Source organism: Sciurus vulgaris (assembly GCF_902686455.1).
Source record: "Sciurus vulgaris genome assembly, chromosome: 2".
In the NCBI taxonomy this organism is placed as follows: Eukaryota; Metazoa; Chordata; class Mammalia; order Rodentia; family Sciuridae; genus Sciurus; species Sciurus vulgaris.
The window spans coordinates 3,379,812-3,403,065 of record NC_136462.1 but is presented as its reverse complement, the minus strand read 5'-3'; the positions used below and the strand labels follow the sequence as shown (position 1 = coordinate 3,403,065).

General features: G+C 39.1%; 1 protein-coding gene and 1 long non-coding RNA gene across 16 annotated transcripts in view; one reads left to right on the top strand and one right to left on the bottom strand.

Annotated features, from left to right (window-relative positions):
• Positions 1-23,254, top strand: part of MARK3 (microtubule affinity regulating kinase 3) — a 94,131-nt gene that overhangs the window by 32,690 nt on the left and 38,187 nt on the right. For 7 of the 15 annotated variants that reach the window (XM_079130076.1, XM_079130086.1, XM_079130084.1 and 4 more), the window contains 4 exons: positions 2,523-2,576; positions 14,344-14,415; positions 18,511-18,559; positions 20,920-20,985. In XM_079130076.1, the coding sequence (XP_078986202.1) occupies positions 2,523-2,576; positions 14,344-14,415; positions 18,511-18,559; positions 20,920-20,985 (241 nt within the window). Of the gene's footprint in view, positions 1-2,522; positions 2,577-14,343; positions 14,611-18,510; positions 18,560-20,919; positions 20,986-23,254 lie in introns of those variants that run through there. The other 8 variants (XM_079130079.1, XM_079130078.1, XM_079130077.1 and 5 more) reach the window with 2 other exon arrangements.
• On the bottom strand, positions 3,047-11,301 carry LOC306655552. Its single transcript, XR_013762289.1, has 2 exons — positions 3,555-11,301; positions 3,047-3,451 (listed from the first exon to the last, which is right to left on the bottom strand). It is a non-coding gene; the product is annotated as an uncharacterized lncRNA (long non-coding RNA).

The window sequence follows — 23,254 nt, the reverse complement described above, 5'->3', positions numbered from 1 at the left end:
ATGCGGGTATGGTTCCTCTACTTCAGGATCAAACTCATGCTGTAGCATTTCCCTCTCTCTAACTCTTCTGGAAGTTAACAAGTCTGTGGGGAATCAGTATTTTGGACAGGTGGAGGCTTTAGACCAAGTTTATCAGTTTTTTAAAGTAACATTGCATTAGCATACATCGTGTAGGCCATTCTCAAAGCATGGTGGGGAATGGGGCTGAAGACTTACTGAGACCCTGTTGGAGGCTGCCAAGTCAACACTATTTTTATATTCTAATACTATTAAGTCAATCACTTTCATTCTCTCACAAGTGAGTGGAATTTTTCAGAGGCCATATGACCTATATTATCACAACAGATTGAATGCAGAAACACAGAAAAATTTCATTAACCTGGGTGCAGTGGTACACACTGTCACCTAGCCATTTGGGAGACTGAGGCAGGAAAATTGTAAATTTGAGGACAGTGTGGGCAGTTTAGGAAGACCCTATCTCAAAATTTTAAAAAAAGGGATTGGGGGTTGGGGATGTAGCTCAGTGGTAGATTGCCACTAAAGGAGGAAGTAGTACCACTAAAGGGGGAAAAAAGATTGTGTTTTGTTGCCAGGCATAGAGGTACATGCCTATGATCCCAGTGACTTGGAAGACTTAGGCAACAAGATCACAACTTTGAGGCCTGCCTGGTCAACTTAGACTCTATCTTAGAATAAAAAGGTGAGGCTATAGCTTAGTGGTAGAACACCTACCATTCAGGAGTTTAGTTAGCACTGGGTTTAGTTCTCAGCACTACAGAAAAAGTAATGAATAGATAAGGGCTTATTTTTATAATTTTTCAGTTTTCATTTGTAATATTATTATAATATTTTTAATAATAATATTAAATATTATTAATATTATTTTAATATTAATAATATTATTTGTAATATTATCTATCTATGATAGATAGATATTTATACACATTTGGAGGTCATCTATAATCTTTAAAATAGTAAAGGAGTCCAAAATGTGTGAGAACCATTGACATACAAAATCTTCAAACCCTTATTCCCAGACTTTGACTCCAGGCATTTTCTTTAGTGTTGTATCTTATTGGATCTATATTCTGTAGGATGTGGAAGCGTGGCCCATGGGCTGTTTTGAACCTTGAGTGCCAGCTGAGTTAATTCATCCTCCTTGGTCATGGCAAAGCCTCTCTGTACTTATATGTTCCCTTTCATAGTCTGATTTTTTTTTTCCTTTTTTCTTTTCTTTTCTTTTTCTTTCTTTTTTTTTTTTTTTTTTTTTTGGTGCTGGGATTGAACCCAGGGCCTCACGCATGCTAAGCACTGCTCTACACTAAGCTCTCCTCCCCACCCTCCCCTGTAGAAATCATTTTTGTGCAACAGATAATGAGCTACTAGGCAAAGATGCCTATGCAGGTTCACTTAGTACAACTGGTAGAACTGATTTCCTTTTTTAAAGTTAAGAAATGCACATAAACAGCAGCTGGAATTCTTCCTTCCTATGTCCTACTGACTCTTTTTATATTGCCTGGAGGTGTACTCACCCCTTTCTGAACAAAGGTTACCAGGTGACACATTTGTTGCCTGTGCACATGGGTTAACCCACAGATTGGTCTGGAACTAGTCTTCTTTCTTTAATTGCCTAAAGGGATTTTTGTTCTTTTGTTTTAATACTGTCTGCACTGTGCTGCCCAGCTGATCTGTAACTCTGGGTTTATGTGATTCTCCTGCCTCAAGCTCCTGAAATCTGTGATTACTGTCACAGCCACCATGCCAAGCTTTTTGTTTTTGTTTTTTTAGTGTTTTTAAAGTTTTTGGAGTCAACATCAACCTATTTGTTTGTATATTTATTTATTAAGCCCTCATTGTATTCAAGATGCCTTGTGAGGTATGCTGAGCTATACATCCCTGTCAAAGTACAGTTTTTGCCCCCACATCCTAGGGTCAACTGAAATTAGTTTCAGTAAAGTGAAGAGGACTGGAGCTGGGATTCAGTGGTAGAGCACTTGCCTGGTATACACAAGGTCCTGGGTTCTATCCCTAGCACTGTCCACTCCATGCCCCTTTACCCCCAATAAATACTAAAGATATTTGCTTCACTGCATATATTTTAGAACTGTTTTCATTGTATAATCTGTCACTCCTATTTGGGGGGATGAGTCAGAAGATATTTTTTTTCCTTGTTTGTATAAGTAACTTAAATATAAAACGTTATAGTAATACCATTACTTGCACAAAGCCCCTGTCTTCAATTGTACAGTTTTTGTTTTTTTTTTTTTTTTTTTTTTTTTTTGGCGGTGCTGGGGATCGAACCCAGGGCCTTGTGATTGTAAGGCAAGCACTCTACCAACTGAGCTATCTCCCCAGCCCCAATTATACAGTTTTATAAAGTTTTGATTGCTTGTAACCAGCCAAGGTTTGCTTGTTTGCTTTCTTTTTAACAGTGCCATATGTGTGGACATTTATAAAACTGTTACCAGGTAGTCTGTGCTTATCAATTCTTAAAATCCATTATGTGTATTTTTTTTTTCTAGGTTGCAATAAAAATAATTGACAAAACTCAGTTGAATCCAACAAGTCTACAGAAGGTAAGACCAATATCCAGGTTTTTTTAAATGACTTTTGGTGTTAATTGCCATTTAATTTTTTCTTTAACTGTTATTTATTTATGTTTAGTGCAGTAAAACTTCTTGTTCTTCAAATGAATACAGTTTAAGTGAAATATTTTATAAAAATGGTAGGGTTATCTTCATTTGAAAATAATGATTTTAAATGTTCTTAATGGCACAAACTGAAGGCTCAGGTTTTAAATAGAATATTCTAAATACTAGCATTCAGTTTTTTAAAAATAGCATACAAATATATTTTCATCTATTATGCAGATTTGTATAGGTTTCCTATAACTAATACTGAAATCATTAAAGCTGCGGCAGTCAGTTTCACCAGGCATGGGGCATGCACCTGTAGTCCCAGGTATTTTGGGACTGAGACAGGAAGACTGCTAAGCCCAGGAGTTTGAGACCACCCTGAGCAACATAGGGAAAACCTATTTCTTAAAAAAAAAAATTTAAAAAGTGCTAATTTTGTCTTCTCAGGATGGATATATTAATGACATAATATATATAAAAGAGCTTTGTAAACTGCAAACACTCTGTAGTCGTAAGGTATTTTGATAAGTGTAATGCCCACTGTTTATTACTAATGGATTCTAGTGGTTACTTGTATTCTGGCAATTTTAAAGCTGTGTTGCTCTTAATGTGTAGAAGGTGGGGAAGGAGATAAATTTGATCTTACACGAAAATGATACTGAGGACCGGGGACATGGCTTAGTGGTAGAGCATTTGTCTGGCATGTTTAATTCCCAGCACTGCAGAAGATAAAAATGAAAACAAAAACAGTATTAAAACAAGTAGTTCTTTATGATCTGTAGCCCAGAATGGGCATTGAAGTTTCTCAACATGGGCTAGGGAGATAGCTCAGCTAGTAGAGTGCTTGCCTTGCAAGCACAAGAGCCTGAGTTCGATTCCCAGTACTGCAAAAAAAAATAAAAAGTTTCTCAACATAACACTGGGACGAATCCCAGTGTTCTAGTCCTTTGAAATTTTTATTTTTTAATTTTTTTTAGTTGTAGATGGACACAGAACCTTTATTTATTTATATGTGGTGCAGAGAATCGAACCCAGTGCCTCACACATGCGAGGCAAGTGCTCTACCACTGAGCTACAACCCCAGCCCTAGTCCTTTGTTTTAAAGAATGAATTTTACCTGTTTTCTCAAACTTTAATTTTTTCATGTATTTAAGGATTTAATTCTAATAAGTCATTTAAGGATTATTAAAATGCAATATTCAGAACTCAAGTTACAAGGTTTACTGAGGACTTCACTCAGTGTTCTGCAGTGTTAGAAATCTTCCCCAACTCATGTGTGCCTGGAGAGAGAACTGGAACTCCAGAAGTTTTCCAGGAAGTTCTGTCATAGTCTTGTGTCAGCTGCATTCTTTCCTTCCTCATGTTTTCTTGCTTGCTTTTTTCATTTTTTGGGTCATAGTTTTTAATCGCTGTTATTCTTTATTATTGCAAATTACTCTGGATCACACCATTATCATTTTTAGTACGTGGTAGGTTGTCTGGTTAGCCCAATAGTGTGTTTATGCATATTTGTACAACATTAATTTTGACTTATTATAATCTTGTAATTAAAACTTTAGGATTAGTTTGTGGTATAAAGTATGAACTGTCTGCCGAAGACTTATCCCAAAGCTTGATCTATTCAAGTCAAATAACTTGATTAGTGTAATATATTCAGTTTATAAGGCATTATTTTAAATCATGTGTATAATAAGTTCTTCTCTTGTATGTTAGAAACATTACTTATATGTGGACTTCAAATTCTTTTTCATTAACTTCTTTTCCATAGGAAAATAGCAAGAGGGTAGTATACATGGCGGCCACCTGTCTTTGCATGTTCTGACAGCTTATTTTCTTCTTGGCTCCATCCGCAATTGTATCTTACTTGCACCAGGAACAGCTCTCTCTCTCTCTCTAGATGGTGATTTAAAGCCCTGGAGCAGCCCTAGAAGATAAATTCACTTTAAGGAACATTCTGCCAGCAACACCATGCAGTCCATTTGAACTACCACTGCTAGAGGATGTGCACTGGTTGGCTCAGGCAATATTTGAACATACGTATTAAAATGATGTCAAGTTCACAATATTAGACTGGCACATTGAATCATGTGCCTTTATTAAAAGCATATAAAAACCTGAGTTGATTGTATATTTGCAAGTTGGTATCATCCCACAGTTGAGTCACTTCAGTTTTCCCATGTGTTTTTCCAGCCGTCCAGTTTATAAACAGTAGATTCTATAAGTGATTTATTTTTCCCCACTGTTTTTGTACTTTTCAACTTCTAATTATTTTTACTGGGGTACTGTTCTGTTCCTAAACAGCTAACTTTTAAAGAACTCTGTAATGTATACCTATAATGGTTTTGGAAACATCAGGAATAACAAAAATGTTAGTCTAAGTTATTTTTAGGTTCAGTTTGATTATACCAGGTAGTCTTACTGAGTATTGTCTTATTAACTCCAAGTCTGTCATTAAGAAGCAAATCATGGCTCAGTTCAAGAAAATGTTTATACCTATTCAAAAATATTAGACTTTATTAAGACTTGTTAGAACACCTGAGGTAATCCATCTAAAGTTCCTAATGTTGTCTTTCAGTCTTGGGAATAAACTGACTGTTAACCCAAGAGTGATGCTTAGGAGTATGGAGCAGCTAGACTGCATCAGTGCAAACCTAGGCTTCAGCCTGCCTAGCTGTGTGATGAGCCACTAACCTCCCTTTGTCTTCATTACAGCACCTTAGAGGGTTGTACTGAGAAGTAAGATCCTAAGCCCATAGCAGAGCTTAGAACAATACCTGGCACAAGATAAAGACTCTGAGTGTTTGACATTATCATGTGCTCAGCTGAATAATTGGTTTTTGTTTGCTAGGTTTCTTCAGGGTGGAGAATGTTGTTTGTTTAAAAACCTCCCCCTCATAGGAAGTAAGTAAAGCTTAATAATTGAATAGTAGATTCCAGATAGGTCTCTTTTGTAGGACTTAGCTGTACTGATAATAACACTTGTTAACATTTGCACATTTAGTCTGTGTACAGACTGAATGCTGAGCACTTTTCTGAGTTTTTTACTCATAACTTCATGAGGTCAATTCTGTTCTTCAGAAAAGGGAGCCCTCTTAACCTCTCTTAACTAGAACTCCACCTATAATATAATAGGTGGAGTTGGCATTGAGTCAAGCAGGTTTGTTACAGTTGAGGTGATAGAGAACTGACAGTAGGTAACAGGCTGGATCATTAGCACAGGAGTTCATTGCTGTCAGGTAATGTGCCTCCCTTGCCCTTATCCTTACAAGCCCTGAACTTTTCACATTAGCTAGTCTGATAGACTTCTTTCATCTTCACCTTTGGTAGGTGGATATCATTGCCATTTTCATTTTCCTCTGGGGAAACAGACTAACGAGTTGATGTAGTCAGGTCCTCTAGCTAGTAAGTGATGCAAAAATAGAAATCTTGGACTGACTCCAAAATGTGGACTTTTTCCACTTCCTTATGCTGCCTTACCATAATTAATTAAATTCCCCTAATTCGGATTTACAGAAAGTTGAATGGGAAATGACTTGTCTTCCATTGAGGTAGCTATAAAAATCTTCATTAAGGAGCTGCGGTTGTACCTCAGTGTTAGAGTACTTGACTCAAATGTGTGAGGCATTGGGTTCCATCCTCAGCACCACATATAAATAAATAGATAGATAGGGAGAAAAGGAGAGGGAGAGAGGGAGAGAGAGAGAGAGAGGGAGGGAGAGAAGAGATAGGCTGTAATCCCAGCAGCTCAGGAAACCAAGTTCAAAGTTAGCCTCAGCAATTTAGCAAGGCTCTGAGCAACTCAGTGAGACCGTCTCTAAATAAATATAAAAAGGACTGGGAATGTGGCGTAAGCCAGGTGGTTAAGCTCCCCTGGGTTCAATCCCCAGAACCTAAATAAAGAAAGGTATTGTTAAAAAAAAGGAAGAATGTTAATAGTTTCAAATTTGGGGGAATATTTCAAGTACTTAACAGGGACTTGTGCCCTACCTCCCCTTCCAAACACTGGAAAAGCCATGTTTTTATCCAGGTTTGTTTATTTATTCATTCATTCAAACACTAAGCACCTGCTGTATGTCACACACTGTTCTGTGCACCACAGATATAACACTGAACAAAAATGAAGTTCCTGCCCTCATGGAATAGACATTAGTGGGGAGCAGCAACAAATACACATGCAATGTCAAATAAGTGCTATGAAGAAAAGTAGAGCAGAGCACATTAACTGTATTATTTTTTTCTGTAATCTAGATGCTCCAGTGTGTGGGGCCTTGCTGTCCCCTCCCAGGGAGAGCTGATTCCTAGAGATAACAAACTACTGCCCTGGTGTGCTTTTCAGTGTGCAACCAGCTGATTTGGAGCCCATACTTCAAAGCACCAGTCCTCTATCTGGCTAGCACACTCCAGGAGGCAGTATTCCTTTGCCCTAATCACCCAGAGTCAGGCACCAGGCAACCAAAGACAGCTCCTGCACCCCACAGCCTGCCCAAAGTATTATTGTGCCTTGCCTTTCCCACAGAAATCATAATAAAGGCCTTCTGGACAGGAGATATGGCCCATTGTGCCCAAGATCCTTGTCCTTGCTTTTCTCTGACACCTTCTGCCTCCTGACTCACTCCAGTGCTTTCTTGCACCCTGCATGTATTGTGGGTCCCCACCTCCTGGAACTATAAGAAACTGACTTTTCAATGGCAGTTGTGCCCTGATCTAGCAGCCTCAGGTGACAAGTAGGGTTGTAGGAGCATCCTCTTAGAAATCCATTTAGGAAGCATCCTTGTCCTCCTGAACCAAATTGTGGGAGACTCCAATAAGTCAGATAAGTCAGCTGACTCCGGGTCAACCCATGTGATATACAGTAAGATTCTCCCTGGGTCCTGAGAGACCCAAAGAGTCTTCCATATCAGATGAACAGGAGAGGAAGAACACCTTGCAGCCCTCACTGCAGAACTTGGCACAGGGGTTTTGGTAAGGTACAGTGGAGGACACATAGCCTGAGGAGTACCAACCACAGGCTCTAGAGGTCCTGATTCTGTCTTCTTGTGGCAGAAACTTAATTATCACTAACCTGTGATACATCCAGTTTAAACACTTATCAGGGGTGTGGGGACTGAACCCAGATGCTCTACCAGCCCCTTTTATTTTGAGACAGGGCTTCACTAAGTTGTTGAGGCTGGCCTCAAACTTGCTACCTGCCTACCTCAGCCTCCTGAGTTACTAAGATTGCAGGTGTGCATCTCCATGCCTGGCCCATCTTTTTCTTAAACTGGAATCACCTAATTAAAAGCAAGAAATTTGTAATGTTAATAAAATAATTAATTTTTAAGAAATAGTTCTGTGATGGCTGGTTTGTTAGTCAGCCTTAAGCACATCCAGGAATGGATCCTTCCCACAGCATCTTGTTCAGTGTTCAGCAGCTTTGTTACTGGACAGTTCCTCCCTGCTATAGACCAACATCTGTCTTCTAGAAACTTCTGTAACACTATTCTCTATTTTGCCATTTGGAGGTATAGAGGCAAAATTTACTATCCAAACCTGGCCAGCCCCTTGAGGTTACTATTTTGGATTTTCTTGAATTTTCTCTTCTCCAGAATAGCTAGTCTCAGCCCTCAGCCTTTTGGCCACTAGAGGAATTTCCCTCAACATAGACTTAGTTTATTCCTCACTTACAGTTGTTTTTCTTACCTGAGTTGGATGGATTTTTTTTTTTTCTTTTTTTTTTTTTAATACTAGGAATTGAACTCAGGGGCATTTAACCATTGAGCTACATCCTCAGCCCTTTTTATTTTTTATTTTGAGACAGAGTCTTGCTAAGATGCTTAGGGCCTCCCTAAGTTTCTGAGGCTATCTTTGGACTTGATATCCTCCTGCCTCAGCCTCTTGAGCTACTGGAATTATAGGTTTGTACCACTGTGCAGACTGAGTTTGATGATTCTTGCTAAGAGTAATTGACTTTCTACCATAATTCCTTTCTATTGGGACTTTTTTTGGGGGGTAGCGGGTGTAGGGAGACAGTGCTGGGGATGGAACTCAGGGCCTGACACATGCTAGTCAAGCACCCTAAGGAATCTTTTTTTTTTTTTTTTAATATATTTTAGTTATAGATGGACATCATATATATATATTTCTTTTTTCTTATGTGGTACTGAGGATTGAACCCAATGCCTTGCATGTGCAAGGCAAGCACTTTACACTGAGCTACAGCCCCATACCTTTATAAATTTTATTTTGAGATAGGACCTCCCAAAATTGCCCAGGTAGGCTTCAAACTTGAGATCCTTCTGCCTCAGCCTCCCAAGTAGTTGGTGTTATAAGCATGTTCCACCATGTCTGGCTTCAGCTACTATTCTTAAATCTGAACTTTTAGTGAGAAAGGAAAATCCCTGTGTTTTAAAAAAAATTAACCAAATTTACTAAATTTACAAATTTATTAAGCATAAGGATATGCAGGATGCACAGTAAGGTGCTGTATGTTTTTGAAGCATTATTGACTAGATCTCATCAGGGTCTTCTGTAGGGAGATCCTACTTACACTCACTTTACTCTTTTTAAGGCTAGTGTTTTAGAACCACTATTGGTGTTTAGAGCTCTGTAATATTAGTGACCTTTTTGGCATTCTAGGTTTTCTTTTTTTGTACTGGGGATGGAATTCAGGGGCACTTACCCACTGAGCCACATCTCCAGCCCTTTTTATTTAGAGACAGGATCTTGCTAAGTTGCTTAGGGCCTCACTAAGTTGCTGAGTTGACTTTGAACTTATGATCCTCATGCCTGGCTCTAGGGAATCTTATTTGTGGGGTAGTTGGGGACCTGTCTGCTTTGAAGGCAGAGAGAGAACCAGTTCACAATTTTTATGTGGTCTGCAGTATGATTACTTTTACTGCTGCCATCTCTGTGGTATTTAGGGCACTGTTGCTTCAGTTTCCTTAAACTGGTAGTTTTTAGCCCTTGCTGCATGTTGGAATCATTTGTGGAGTTCCAAAATAAAACAGAAATAAACACTTCCCTCACAGCTCCAGTACTTTCCTCTCTAGAAGTCCTGGCTGGGTGGTTGTAGGGGCGTAGTGATAACCAGAGCACAACTGGTGAGAATGACTGCAGTCCCCAGTTCTGAACACCTCACAGAATGCCTCAACTCCACTGTTAAATATTCCCTATCTCCTGGAACTCTCAGGAACTCCTGTGACACCTGGCGTCTAGACCTTTCCCTACCAGCTGAAGTACAGGTCATGGAGGGAATCTGAGTCATTGAACAGGGGTTCATCTCTTTTCTTCTTCTCTTCTTTCTTCTTACCTCCCTCTGTCCTTGTCTTATATTGACATTTAGCAACCCAACAATTCATGTTGTTAACACAAGTAGTTAAAATAGTCCCTGCCTATTATTTTCAATATGGTGTCTGCATTCTGGTCATTGCAATGAATCTGGCCAAGTAATACAAATGGGGAATATTGCAATACACGCCATAGTTGTACATCCTTAAAGTCCTGAGAACAAAAATGTATGATTTATTACTTCTGGATTTCTCAAGAGGTAGTAGAAATGGAAGAAAATAAACTTCAGTTTTGCTGCTTCTTTATAGAGAACTTTTAAATTTGTTGCCAGACTTATTTTCTTTTGGCAAGACATAATACATCTTGTTATTTAGAATAGGTTATGAATTAAATGTATTAGAATATTGCTTTATTAGATAGCATAGGTTCTTTATGCTATTTTAGGAAAGTCACCAAAGAACAATTATTTTAAGTGAGTTAAACTTAGTATAGCATGGACCCATTTGCAACTCGAAAAAAAAATGCGACACAGATTAGACCTTTGGAACCAGGAGATAACAACAGTGACATCAGCTCAAATTCCCATTCTGTATCTAGTGCTTATTCTGTACAGGTGCTGTTCCATGCTCTCTGCATGGGGCGTTCCTCCACTGCAGGGTAACAGGACCATTGGAGTTCAGTCACCTAGACTCAGGGAGTGGTGGCACCAGGCTGGAACCAGCTAGTGTGGCTCTAGAGGTAAACTTCTTAGTAACTGTACCTTTAACCTGCATCTTTTCATGTCCTTTTCACAGTCGTCTTATGATATGGTTATTTTATTAATCTGTTCTATAGATGAGTAGGTTGAAGCCCTACAGTTTCAAAGCTTGTTCAGCACCTAGTGAGTACATGACTGAGCCAGAATCAGCTTCATCCTAACTCCACATAGCTTCCTTTCCGTGTTCATCTTCCCCATGGCAGGACTGTATTGACACTCAACTCACATGTGGTAGATGCCCATTAAATCTGTTTGTTTCGTTAGTGCTAAATTTATTTTAATACTAAATTAATTTTCCTGGTGTTGCACTGATCCTAGGAAGCTTGACCACCAGAACCTCAGGTTTGAGGGATGGAATTGCATGGTTTGTTTTTGAAATATTTGATCACAAAAAAACAAACATTGTTACTACTCTTTTTTGGTACTGGGAATTGAACCCAGGGCTGCTTTACCACTGGGCCACATCCCCGGCCCTTTTTGTTTTTTATTTTGAGACAGTTTCTCTAAGTTGCTTAAGACCTCACTAAATTGCTAGACTGATCTCAAACTTGGAACCCTCCTGCCTCAGGCTTCTGAGTTGCTGGGATTATAGGCTTCTGCCACCACCTCCAGCCACTGCTACTCTTAATGTTTAAAAAATGTGCTTCATTTTATTAATCAAATGAATCTAAGCAACTTTTTTTTAATTGAGTTTTTAGTTTTTATTAAGTACTGTACAAAGGAACATTCCATATTTAGGGGGTAAATGTGTACATTTACATGTATATCAAATGAACAACCACATACCATGTGACTCAAGAAACAGATCTTCACCATTGTCCTTAAATCAGTGCCCTAGTGAGCCCTCCCCAGCCTGAGCCTCCTCTTCATTTCCCACCAACCAGGTAACCACTAAGAGGAATTTTGAGTTACTGTTTTCTCTGCTTATCTGTAATTTTACCACATGTGGTTCTCCCATCAATACAGTGTATATAGGAGAATTCCTAAATTCACCTGTGGTATATAAGTGCAATCGTGCTACACATTCTTTTTCTGTTTGCGTTTGCTTTTTCTGCCCGCCTGCACTGTACTCTGTAATCTTCTTTCACTGCTATGTCCATGTTCAAAATTACATGTAAATGAGCCACATGTGTTATCCACACTGTGGTTCAGGGGCCTTTGGATTGCTGATGCTGTCTGTATCACAAACATGCTGCCAGCCATTCTGTATGTGCCCTGACACACTTGTGCTAGAGTTTCTTAAGGACGCCAACTCAGGAGTGGAATCTTAGCTCACAGGGTGTGCACATCCTCATTCATTAGAGACAGAATTATTTCTAGAGTAGTTGTGCTAATTTTTAGTCCCACTAGTGGCATAGATGAGAGGGTGCAAGTAATAGTGCATCCTTGTCAAAGTTTGATTTTTTTCTGATTTCTGAATTCTTGCCACCATTCTGGTGGGTATAAAACTGATATCTTGTTCTAACGTTAATTCACTGTTGCTGGTGAGGTTGCATCTGTGCATGCCTTTCTTCTTTTGTGAGTGCCTGCCTAAGTCTTTTGTTCAGGTTTTTATTTTGTTTTGTTTTGTTTTTTATTTTGGTTTGTGTGGTACTGGGGGTTGAACCCTGGGGTGCTCTTACCACTGAGCTGCACCCCTAGCCCTTTTTACTTTTCCCCAAGGAAGTTGCCTCACCTGGAACTTGGGATCCTCTTGTCTCAGCCTCCTGAGTAACTGGGATTACAGGTGTGTGCCACTGTGCCCAGCTGTTTTTTTAATTTCTAGTGGATTTTTCCCTTACTCCTTTTAGGTCATTTTATATTCTGAATACTGTTGTACGTGGCAAATATTCGCCACTTGATGGTTTATTTTCTCACTTTCTTGATATTTTCAGTGAAAAGAAAAGGTTCCTAGTATTTTTGTTTGTTATCTTTTATAACCTTTTCTTTTGCAGGGCGGGTGATAGGAATTTTACTCAGGTGTGCTTAAGCACTGAGCTACATCCCCAGCCCTTTTTATTTTTAATTTTGAGACAGGGACTCACTAAGTTGCTTAGGAGCCTCACTAAGTTGCTCAGGTTGACCTTGAACTTGCAGTTCTCTTGCCTCAGCCTCCTGAGTCCCTGGAATTACAGGTGTGAGCCATCACGCCAGGCTAACCATTTTTAAAATTTACTTTTAAACTGATAGGTAAAGCATTAAAATATTACATACTAATAGGATATTTTGATGCTTGTGTGCATTTTGTAATATTTAGATAAGGTTAAATACATCTGTCACCTCACACATTTTATCATTTTTTTATGGTGAAAACTTTCAGAAAGGTTCCTAGTTTCAATGCAATTGAATTTCTCTTATGGTTTGTAGTTTTTGGGGTTTGTTACTTTTCTTAAGAAATTCTTGCCAACCTGTTGTCATTCTTGTCTGTTGTCTTCAAGGTTTTATAATCTTTAAATCACCTGAAAGTCATGTATGTTAAGAGGCAGGGATCCAGTTGCATGGGTTTTCATGTGCACTGGTTGTGACCTGTCTCTCCTTTCCTTGCTGCTCTGCAGTATGGAGTTTCCATACTTGTACACATTCTTTCCCACAGCACATACACACATTTGTTCATCAGAGGTGATTAGTCTGGTTCACTTCACAATGACCATTTTAAGGTAAAAACCTGAGCTACATTAGAAACACAGGAGACTAAAATTTACTCTTCAGGTGACGTGTAGCTTAGTAAGTCGGAAGAGACAGCCAGATCAGATGTGCTTACTACACTGAGCACTCTTGAGCCTTGCTGTTGGATTCGATACAGTGCAGTTCTGCCAACCTCTGGTTAGTCCCTGATAGTTTCCCCTCCAGAATATTCTTTTATATCATAAACTGCACCCTCTTACATCGAACTTCCAAGTTTTTATATCCAGTCTTAATTTTCACCCCTGAATTTGTACTGCTTTCTAAGAGATATCATTGATTGCTTTCAAACCCTTTCATTGAATTTCTTCAATACAGTTCATCCCCAAATGAGTAACCTTTCCTTGGTGCATAATGTTCTTTTTTTGTGAATGTGATAGTTGCTATTATTTCTTCCTCATTTCTAAATCTTTAAACACACCAGCTGGGGATGTGACTGTGGCTCAGTGCTGGAGCACTTGCTTATTAGCACATGTGAGGCACAGGTTCAATCCTCAGCACTGCATAAAAATAAATAAAGTTAAAAAAAAATAGACTTTCATTTAAAAAAACACCAACTGCAATTTGTTTTTATTTGAAGTAATCCTGTTTCTTCTTCTGGTTTTCCTTTTCCTTCTTTGTTTGTTTGTTTGTTTGTTTGTTGGGATTATGTGGATTGAACCCAGGGGCACTCTGCAACCGAGCTTTACCCCCAGCCTTTATTTTTGAAACAGGGTCTCACTGAGTTGGCCAGGCTGACCTCAAACTTGCTGTCCTCCTGCCCCAGCCTCCCACATTCCTGGGACTACACACATGTGCCATGGCACCTGGTTTTCTGTTCTCTTTAATCACAAATATTTCAAGACTATTGGCTGAGAGCAAGACACAGAAGAAGCTCAGAGCTGTTACATACATGAGCACTGGACAATAGGTGACTAGGCAGAGATTAAGTCACTCCATTGAAAGGTACTAGAATGTCCATATTTATATTTTTCATTTAAGCTGTTTGTTTTTTGTTTTTTGTTTTTTTTTTTTTCTCTCCAGTTTCTTTTTCAATATGATGCAAGAAGGGCTGGAAGAGTCTTGAGAGGCATGCAAAGAAAGTGGGTACAGAGGGTATGTCACCACTCAGTGGGCTCCTATTTTCAGGATGGGGTCCCCGTGCCTAGGTGCTCTGATTCAGCCTTCTCAGAAAATAGGCTGCCAGCTTCCACCAGGACAGAGGAGGGGAAGAAACCTGAATGGGCAGGCTGTAGGAGTTGGTGTGCTTAGGCCAGGAGCAGGGCATGTGCTTGTGCTGCCTACTTCCTGGTAAGAAGAAGCTGGTTGTCATTGTGTCTCCTGCCGTGATTTCTAGCACCTGAGGTGTCATTCAGCCTGCCACTCAGCAGCCCTGGCCTGTTCTGTTCTATACCTATACATCTGGAGAAGGGAACCTAAATACATGGCATGTGATTTAGATCAGTGCTGTATCTGTAACTCCCCCATGCGCTTTTAAATACCGTTTTAATTTGCTATTGTTGGTAAAACTGTCTTTTTCCAAAGATAACACCTGTGCATACCAAGTCCTGGCTATGGGAACATTTCTTTACTCCTCTGGTACTATAGACTTAGGGTCCTTGATACTCCCATCACCAGGATCCTGTACTTGCCTTCAAAGGTAAGTGAAAATGTGTCAAGGATGCAGATCAGTGAGGGAAGAATTCTTTAACTTTATATATTTCTGTGTTATTTTTTTTTTCCAACTAGTATCTCTTTAAAATAAATTGAAAAGGAAATGTAGATAGATAACAAAACTTAAAAGTATGTTGTACAGTCCTTCTAAGAACTTAAAGTGCATGTTTCCCTTTTAATAAATTATTCCTGTTCACATTTTTTAAGTGTTCTCGTCAATTTTTTTTTTTTTTTTTTATTGTTATTCTTGTTCACTCAGTGAACTAAGCCTTTGAAGAGATCACCTGTTCACATTTAATGATCTCCAGCTCTCAGGTTCACAGATTGTGAAATATCTGGCATTTTTATCTTTCTTGTATGCAAATTATCAGTTTCTACAAAGCTTCTGTCACAGAGCCCACCAGTTGCTCTTGATCTTCTGTATCAGCAGTGTATAATTTGTAAGTTGTTTAATTATTTGGTTGTCAGTTTCCAGGGCAGCAGCCTCAGAGCATGGATCTTTGAGTACCAACAACTCAAGTCTCTGGACAAATCCTTGGCCTTTCTTATCTTCCTTCACTGTGAAGTAGGGATGATCATATCCCCCTTTAGCCTATAGGATTTAGATGATATCATAGATTTGAATCCTCTACTTGAGACACTGGAGGGACTGGGTGACTATCAGCTTCTGCCTCTGCCTGTCCTTGTGTAGTTTGGCATAGGATTTATTAACTCATTTGCCACTTGCCAGTTTCTGCCTAGTACATAATTCTGATAGAGAAACATGTTCCGACCCTACCCTGTTACAAACTCTTGCTGCCCTTTCTGCCTACAGATCTAAGTTTGTACAAGCCCACCCGCCCTCTCTCTTTCTCCTCTCTCTCATGCTCTCTCTTGTTCTCTCTCCCCTTCATGATGTATTATCATGAATCCTTGGTTCCTGCTTCAACATAGCAATTCTCAACTTTTATGTGTTGTCTTTACAAGTAGCTCAGACTTGGCGTCTCAAGAGATTTTGGTTGGATGTAAGCCCAGCTACCACCATTAGAAGGCTTGCTTGGTGCTGGCAGATGTTTGCTAGAGGGCTCTCTCATGTGACTGTTGCTGGGACTTGAGTTCATCACTGATTGGGGGCATGTTCCCTTACTACCTTGCCATATGGGCCTGTCCACAGTGGTGTTTGAATGTCCTTATGATGCTCAATCAAGCAGTCTGAGAACAAGGAGGGAGTACTGTCTGGGACCTTGTTGACCTCCAAAGCCCCACCCTCCTTTCTTTTGCCATATTCTGTTGTTTAGGAGCAAGTAACTCCTGTTAGCCCTGCCCTCTGCCCCACCCCCATACTGGGGATTGAAGGGCCTTGTGCATGCTAGTAAGCCCTCCAGACCTTTTTCTTTTATTTTCTTTTGATACAGGATCTTGCCACATTGCCCAGGCTGGCCTCAAACTTGTGATTCTTCTACCTCAGCCTCTAGATGATAAGATTATAGGCATGCATGACTATCCCCAGTAACTCTACCTTTTAAGGGGAAGAATTATGGACATATTTTGAAACGACCACACATGAGGTGCCTGTTGAAAAGTAAGATTCTGCCTGATATGGTGGCTACTTGTGAGCCTGAGGCAGGAGCATCACAAGTTCAAGACCAGCTTGTACAACTTAATGAAGCCCTTTCTCAAAATAAAACAAACCGAAAATAAGGGCTGGGGATGTGGTTCAGTAGTAAAGCACTTGGCTAGCATGTTCAAAGCCCTGGGTTCAGTCCCTAGAAAACACAACACACACACACACACACACACAAAGATTCTCATACCCCATTTCACATGGAATGATAAGTAGGGCCAGGAATCTGTACTTTGTCACAAGCACCCTGTTGAGTGGTGCAGGTAGCCGGGAGTCCCCACCTGGAAACACACTGCTTTGGTCAGAATGGGATCACTTGGTCTTCCTTAAATGCCTGAATTAGTCACATCTCTCCATCTTCACTTACAAAGAGCGCATGAACCCCCTGTTCAGAGGTAGACATCCTTTTTAAGTCCTGCATAAATCTCTAGACAGACGTTCTTCCCCCCTTGAATTTCTATATTTCATCTTTCCCCTGATCTTGACTTTGATTCACTTTGTTTCAATTCTGCTGCACTACTAGTAGGAATTGAAAAATAATTGCCTTCATTTGACCTGCACTCCTGCCAGCAAGCAGAGTAGCAACAGCTCTGTAGCAAGCATTCATTCTCCTATCAGGATTGAGGCTATGTGTCCATTAGAATGCCAAGGAGGCAGGCTCAAACCACACTTCTTGGTATTTAGTGCTTTCCTACAGGCTTTTATCAAACAAATGTGTTCTGTTGTGTGCCAGGCTTGATTTCAAGCTCCTGTGGATGACAAAGTGGTTAATAAATAGTACACAAAAATGCATAATCACAACCTAAAAGATATTCTAAGGAAAAAGTGAATAGATGGCTCTGCTGTAAAACAAAGGACATTTACCCAGAGCTTCAGAGAATCTCCCTGAGACTTGAAGGGTAAAAAGAAGAGACTTAAAAGAACTTAGCATGTTCTAGCAACTAAAAGGAGTCAGGGTGCCTGGCATGGGTGTTGGAAGGACAGAAGCTGCAAGGTATTGGACTGCCAGGCCACGGGCAGGGCTCAATTCTAAGTGCAGCATCCCCATCTGTCCTGGTATGGTATCCAACTTGGAGGTCTCACCTGGGTTTACTGGTATGACTCTTTTCAGCTGGCAGGTTGGCAGGGACAGTGGATCCCTCTTTGTACATACTACCTTTCATCATCAAAGAGGCTAGACTAGCTGCTTTATATCAGTCCAAGAGAGCAGTCTGTAATGCCCAAGCATTTTATCCACCCCCTCCTTGCTTCAAATCTAACATTGCATTGACCAAAGCCAGTAACAGAGCCAAGTCTTCATTCAGCATGAAAGGGGTACTGCACAACTGCGTGCCCAGGGAGGCCTGGCTCATGAGAGTCCCTAATGTAGCACTCTACCACGGCCTCCATGCTGCATGACCCATCATCTCCAGTGAGGATTTCCCATGTTGGTTTTGTTCAGAATATTGTCACATAACCCTTTGGAGTTGTCAGTCTCATATGCTCATGATACAGGTCATGGGACTGCATAAGTTTTGATTTACAGAATTGTAACTCCTGAACAGATGCTGAATCAAACCAAGTTTAATCACAGGCCAGCCTCAACAACTTAGCAGTTAAACTTTAACCTGCGATTTAGCCTGTGATTAGACTTAAGTCTGATCTTATGTTTTCTAGACCACAAAAAAAAAAAAAAAATTCAAAGTGTGGTACTCTCCCCATTGGTACCACTGCTGTTGTCCATAAATGGAAGTATTTGGAAATGTTCAGTAATAGGTTACAAACCTATTTTAAGGTTACTCCAGACTTTCATGTTTGTCTTAGGTATGGGACAATAAACGTTAGCAATGAATCAGCAGCTAAGAGAAATTTAAATTTCTGTTGCAACAGTGGAGTATGTTTAATAACTTGAGGGGTTGTCTTTTTTTTTTTTTTTTTCTTTTTTTTTTTTTTAGCTCTTCAGAGAAGTAAGAATAATGAAGATTTTAAATCATCCAAACATAGGTACTTTCTGCTTTCTTAAATATTTTTGGGTCTAACTGCATTCTTGAAAAGTATGTCATAAAGCTAAACAGGTATTCCCAAAGTGATAGGAGACTCCTTCCTAACCCCCAGCCCAGGTACACTTTTAATGAAATATGTATACAAGTTGATCATTTGTGTTAACTTTTCAAAATTACTGAATTAATTAAAGGTTAAAAGATTAAAAAGCTCAGGCATTAAATGAACATTTGAATTTAAAGTTTTAATGTAGTAGGAACATCCATAGTCAAACTACAATTACCTAAGTTTTTAATTTTTAGAAAATATAATTATTTCATTAGTAGGATGGAATTATAGGAAGTCAGAATAATATTTTCAAAAATATACTTTTTTGCTGTGACTATATTCCTACAAATATACTTGTATGCTGAGTCATATTTCAAAGAGGGATACTAGAGGCCAGGGACAGTGGTGCACACCTATTATCCCAGCAACTCAGAAGGCTGAGGATCACAAGTTTGAGGCCAGCCTTGGCAACTTAGTGAGTCCCTATCTCAAAATAAAAAAGCTGAGGATGTAGCTCAGTGGTCAACTACTGCTGGGTCAAATTCCTAGTACTACCAAAACAAAACAAAAAAACATTTTTATAGGAATTTTTATAAAGCAGATATTTGTTTTATGTGTCCTCTGTGTACACAACACTACCAGGTGTTTGAAAATGAGGAAGTAATATGGTTTTCCTGCCCTCATAGTAATTGTTGGAATAAGAGTAAATGTGCAAAGTATCTAATCTGACCCCACTGTACATGTATCCCAGTGAAAATTTTATTGTCATATACATCATAATAGAGCTTTTTAAATAATATAACTGCATTTTATACAATAGTAGCTCCTGTAATCTAAACATAGTAAATGAGAGGGGTGATGTTTAGTGTTAAGGACAGCCTGTGAACATCTAGGCACAAGAGTAGAAGGACAATGCTCCCAACCCATCATCCTGATGTCAGGGGATAGTAATTAAAATGTGAAACAAATGCATGTCTCAGAAATCAGTGAACTGTATGCTTGAAGAGAAGAAAGATCACAAGGAATGTAACAATGGGAAGAAAGCCTCCTTTTTTCCCTTTTCATTTCAACCCTTTGAGGTTAGCCAGCCAACTCTGAGCTTCACATTTCAGTTTTTCACCAACAAAACAAAACTTTATCACTGTTACCTAGAACTAACCTGAACATATTAATTTATCCTTTAATTATTTAAATTGTATCCTGGTTATAGAGTTTCCTACTTACTAAATGACATATCTTTGATATTAAATTTAAAAATTTTTTTAAATTTCTATTACATTAAAGTAATTTTTCAAGGGTTGGGAATGTGGCTCAGTGGTACAAAGCTTGCCTGGCATGTGTGAGGCCTTTGGTTTGATCCCCAGCAACAAAACAAAAACAAAAACAAAAAAAAAACTTCCCCAGAAGAGCTAAAATTTGCATTAGCATATTAAAGGGATTTCATTTTTTTGTTGCTTGTTTATCAACACATATACCTTAACATTCCTAAATGGTTTTTCTTACAATCTTAATATATCTGAGTTCAGTTCATCTGACATTTCCTGACTGTGCCATTGTGAACTTTGACTTTGATATTCTGCTAAGGCATCAAAAAAATGACCTACATTGTAACAGATGAGTATACCTCTCTTTTGGATAAATTTAAAGACAGTATAACAGCATAAATATGTAAAATGATGACTCGATAGTTTTAGAGATATACTTCAATCTGTGACAACAACTGGTTATAGCTAAATTACTCTAACCCCCTAAAAATCATTCTTCTTCAAAAAAGTTCTTTCAGTTAATTTCCTTGTAATCCCTTCTATCTTTTTCTGTTTCTGGCCTCAGCATAATGATAAAGAAACCTTATTCTTTGAGAGTTACCAGAAGCTCCACAAACAGCAAAAGTCTGAGGTGGAATCACCTTTTTCAGGCTCTGAGGACAAGTGAGCAGACTCACACTTGGAGTAGATCTAGGCCACATCTGCTAGCTGAGAGAAGTAGGCATGAGTGGTAGGGTGCTAGGAGTGTAGCTGGCCTACACAGTCATCAAGGACAGTGACAGGGATAGAGGAAATAGAGCACATACACTTGGCAGCACCCTGGCAGCATCTCAGCCCCATAAGTAGTCTTTGTTTTTATGGAATTCTTTATCTTTATAAAAACTTTTGTTTTAGTATGGTAAAAATTCCCTGAAAGCATTATTTTAGAGACCAACTGTTAAAATATTTAAGGGGGAAAAATTGGCTTCTCATAGTTGAAGTTTGTATGTGCATAGTTTATGCTTACAGATATTTGTTTCTTTTTCTCTTGCATCCTCTCCCCTTCCCCAGTGAAGTTGTTCGAAGTCATTGAAACTGAAAAAACACTCTACTTAATCATGGAGTATGCAAGTGGAGGTAAGCACATCTGTGTGAATCAGGGTTGTTTTTCTCCTCTTTGAAAAGACTGCACAGCTGTGCTGCCCATAGGGATAATCATTAAGGTTTCATTTAACATCCAGTCATAATATTCTAGGGTAGGAGCCAGAAAAACTGACTCTTAGCAGTTCTGTGGATTGCAGTAAATGTTTCACTATTAGCATTAATGATATCCAAGTTCCTGAATTTTTGCATTGTAAAATATACAACACATAATATTTACCATTCTTATCAATTTCGAGTGTATGATTCAGTGGCATTAAGTATATTCACATTGTTGTTTATACCTCATGAATATCCATCTCCAGAAATTTTTCTGTTTTCCCAAACTACAGCCATACCCTTACCCACTAAACCCTAACAGCCCATTTCCCTCTTCTTCAGTCCCTGGAAGCCAGCCTTCTACTTCCTATCTCTGTGAGTTTGACTACTCTAGGTAGCAATGGAATCATGGGATCATGCAATGTTTGTCCTTTGTGCCTGGCTTGCTTCACTTTGCGTAATGTCCTCAAGGTTATCTGCACCATGGCATGTGTCAGAGTTTCCTTCCTCCTTAAGGTCGAGTAATGTTCCTCCCTGTATGTGCGTGTGTTTGTATATATTTTGTTAATCACAAGTGTTTTGAGTTCTTTGATATATGAACATGTTAGCATATTGAGAAAAAATGTGTACTACATGTTGGATGCTTTATCAGATTTTTAAGTCATTGATATCCCTCTTTGCAAAGACCAGAAATGTTGGTTACAGTATAGATGACTGATTTTCTTTAAAATGAAGATTAAATGCTACTAATTATTTGCCTACCAGGATGTAAAAACTAGATATTGTCTTCAGTGCATGAATGTAGCTGCCGTCTTTTATAGAACTCTCATTTCAGGGTTGAGGTTGATGGGGCTTCTGCCCACGTAGTGCAGAAGCTTTCCCATTCATCTTTTTGTGTTCCCTGCTTCTAGCACTGTGCCAATAATAAGCACATAGTAGATACTAAACAAATAAGAATTAGGCTGAATTTGTGAAATTATAAACTCCTGGAGATATATCCATTTTTACTCTACAGGATCATAGTTTTATTTTATTGTTAAACTTTGATCAAGGTTACAAAACCTGAGGATAGAAAGTTGAATCACAGCCTCATTGTAGCAAGTTAACCATTAAAGTTAAAAGACTATAAATCTGTTTTGGGAAAGAAAGAATTATTGTAGGCATACCTCTGACACCACTCTTTTGTACTCCAAATTGAATTGTATATTTTAAATTTGCCATTTGGGAATTTTGTTGGGATTTTCAAACTCGAGGAGCAGTAGGAAGAGCTGAAGGTTAATCAGAAACAAAAATCGGTATGGAGTTCTAGCACTTGCTTAGCCCACAGGCAAACCACAGAGAGTAACCCTCAAAACCTCCTCATTTGTGTGGTCTTGTCCTAGGTGCTTATTCTATCTGGCCTCTTTGACTTTCATAGCAACTCTGTGACATGGTCAAGCAGTAAGTGCCAAGGCTTTTACCATTAAGGAAATGGAAACTGGGTAGGCTCACCATAGTCACACTGCCACAGCTGGAGCCACGCCTGACAGCATGTAATCTCTCCAGTTTGTTGGTCTTGGCTTTCTGTTCCCACCTATTTTAGGTGCCCAGGCCATAGTGATTACTCTTACATAGGGCCAAGACAAAAATGTCTTGAGAAGCATCATGTTTAGTAGAAAAAGATGGACTTTGGAAAAGATAGTTTGTGAATCCAGCCAGTGACCCTCTTTGACTATATGACCAAAGGAGTAAAATGTCCAGGAGCTGCACAGTGAGCATGCTGACAGCCCTCAGCATTTATAACAGCACTTCATCAATTAGGTTGTTGTAACAACCTCAGCAAACACTGTCGAGCTCTAGGACAAGTAAACAACAAAAGCTTCATTAAATTGATTACCCTTGAACTGGGGTGTGGCTCAGTGGTAGAATTCTTGGCTAGTTTGCTCGAGGTGCCTCCAGCACCACACACACACAAAAAATTTTTTTTCATTATTTTTAGTTGTAGATGTACATAATATCTTATTTATTTTTATGTGGTGCTGAGGATTGAACCCAATACCTCACAGGTGTGGGGCTTTGTCACTAAGCTACAGCCCTAGCCCACAAAAATTTTTTTATTTTAAAACATAAATTGACTACCCCTTCTCCTCCAGCTTGGTACCTTTTGATTTGGTAGAATTATAGAATTGCAAAGAATCTTAGAAATCATCATCCAGGGCAAAAGAAA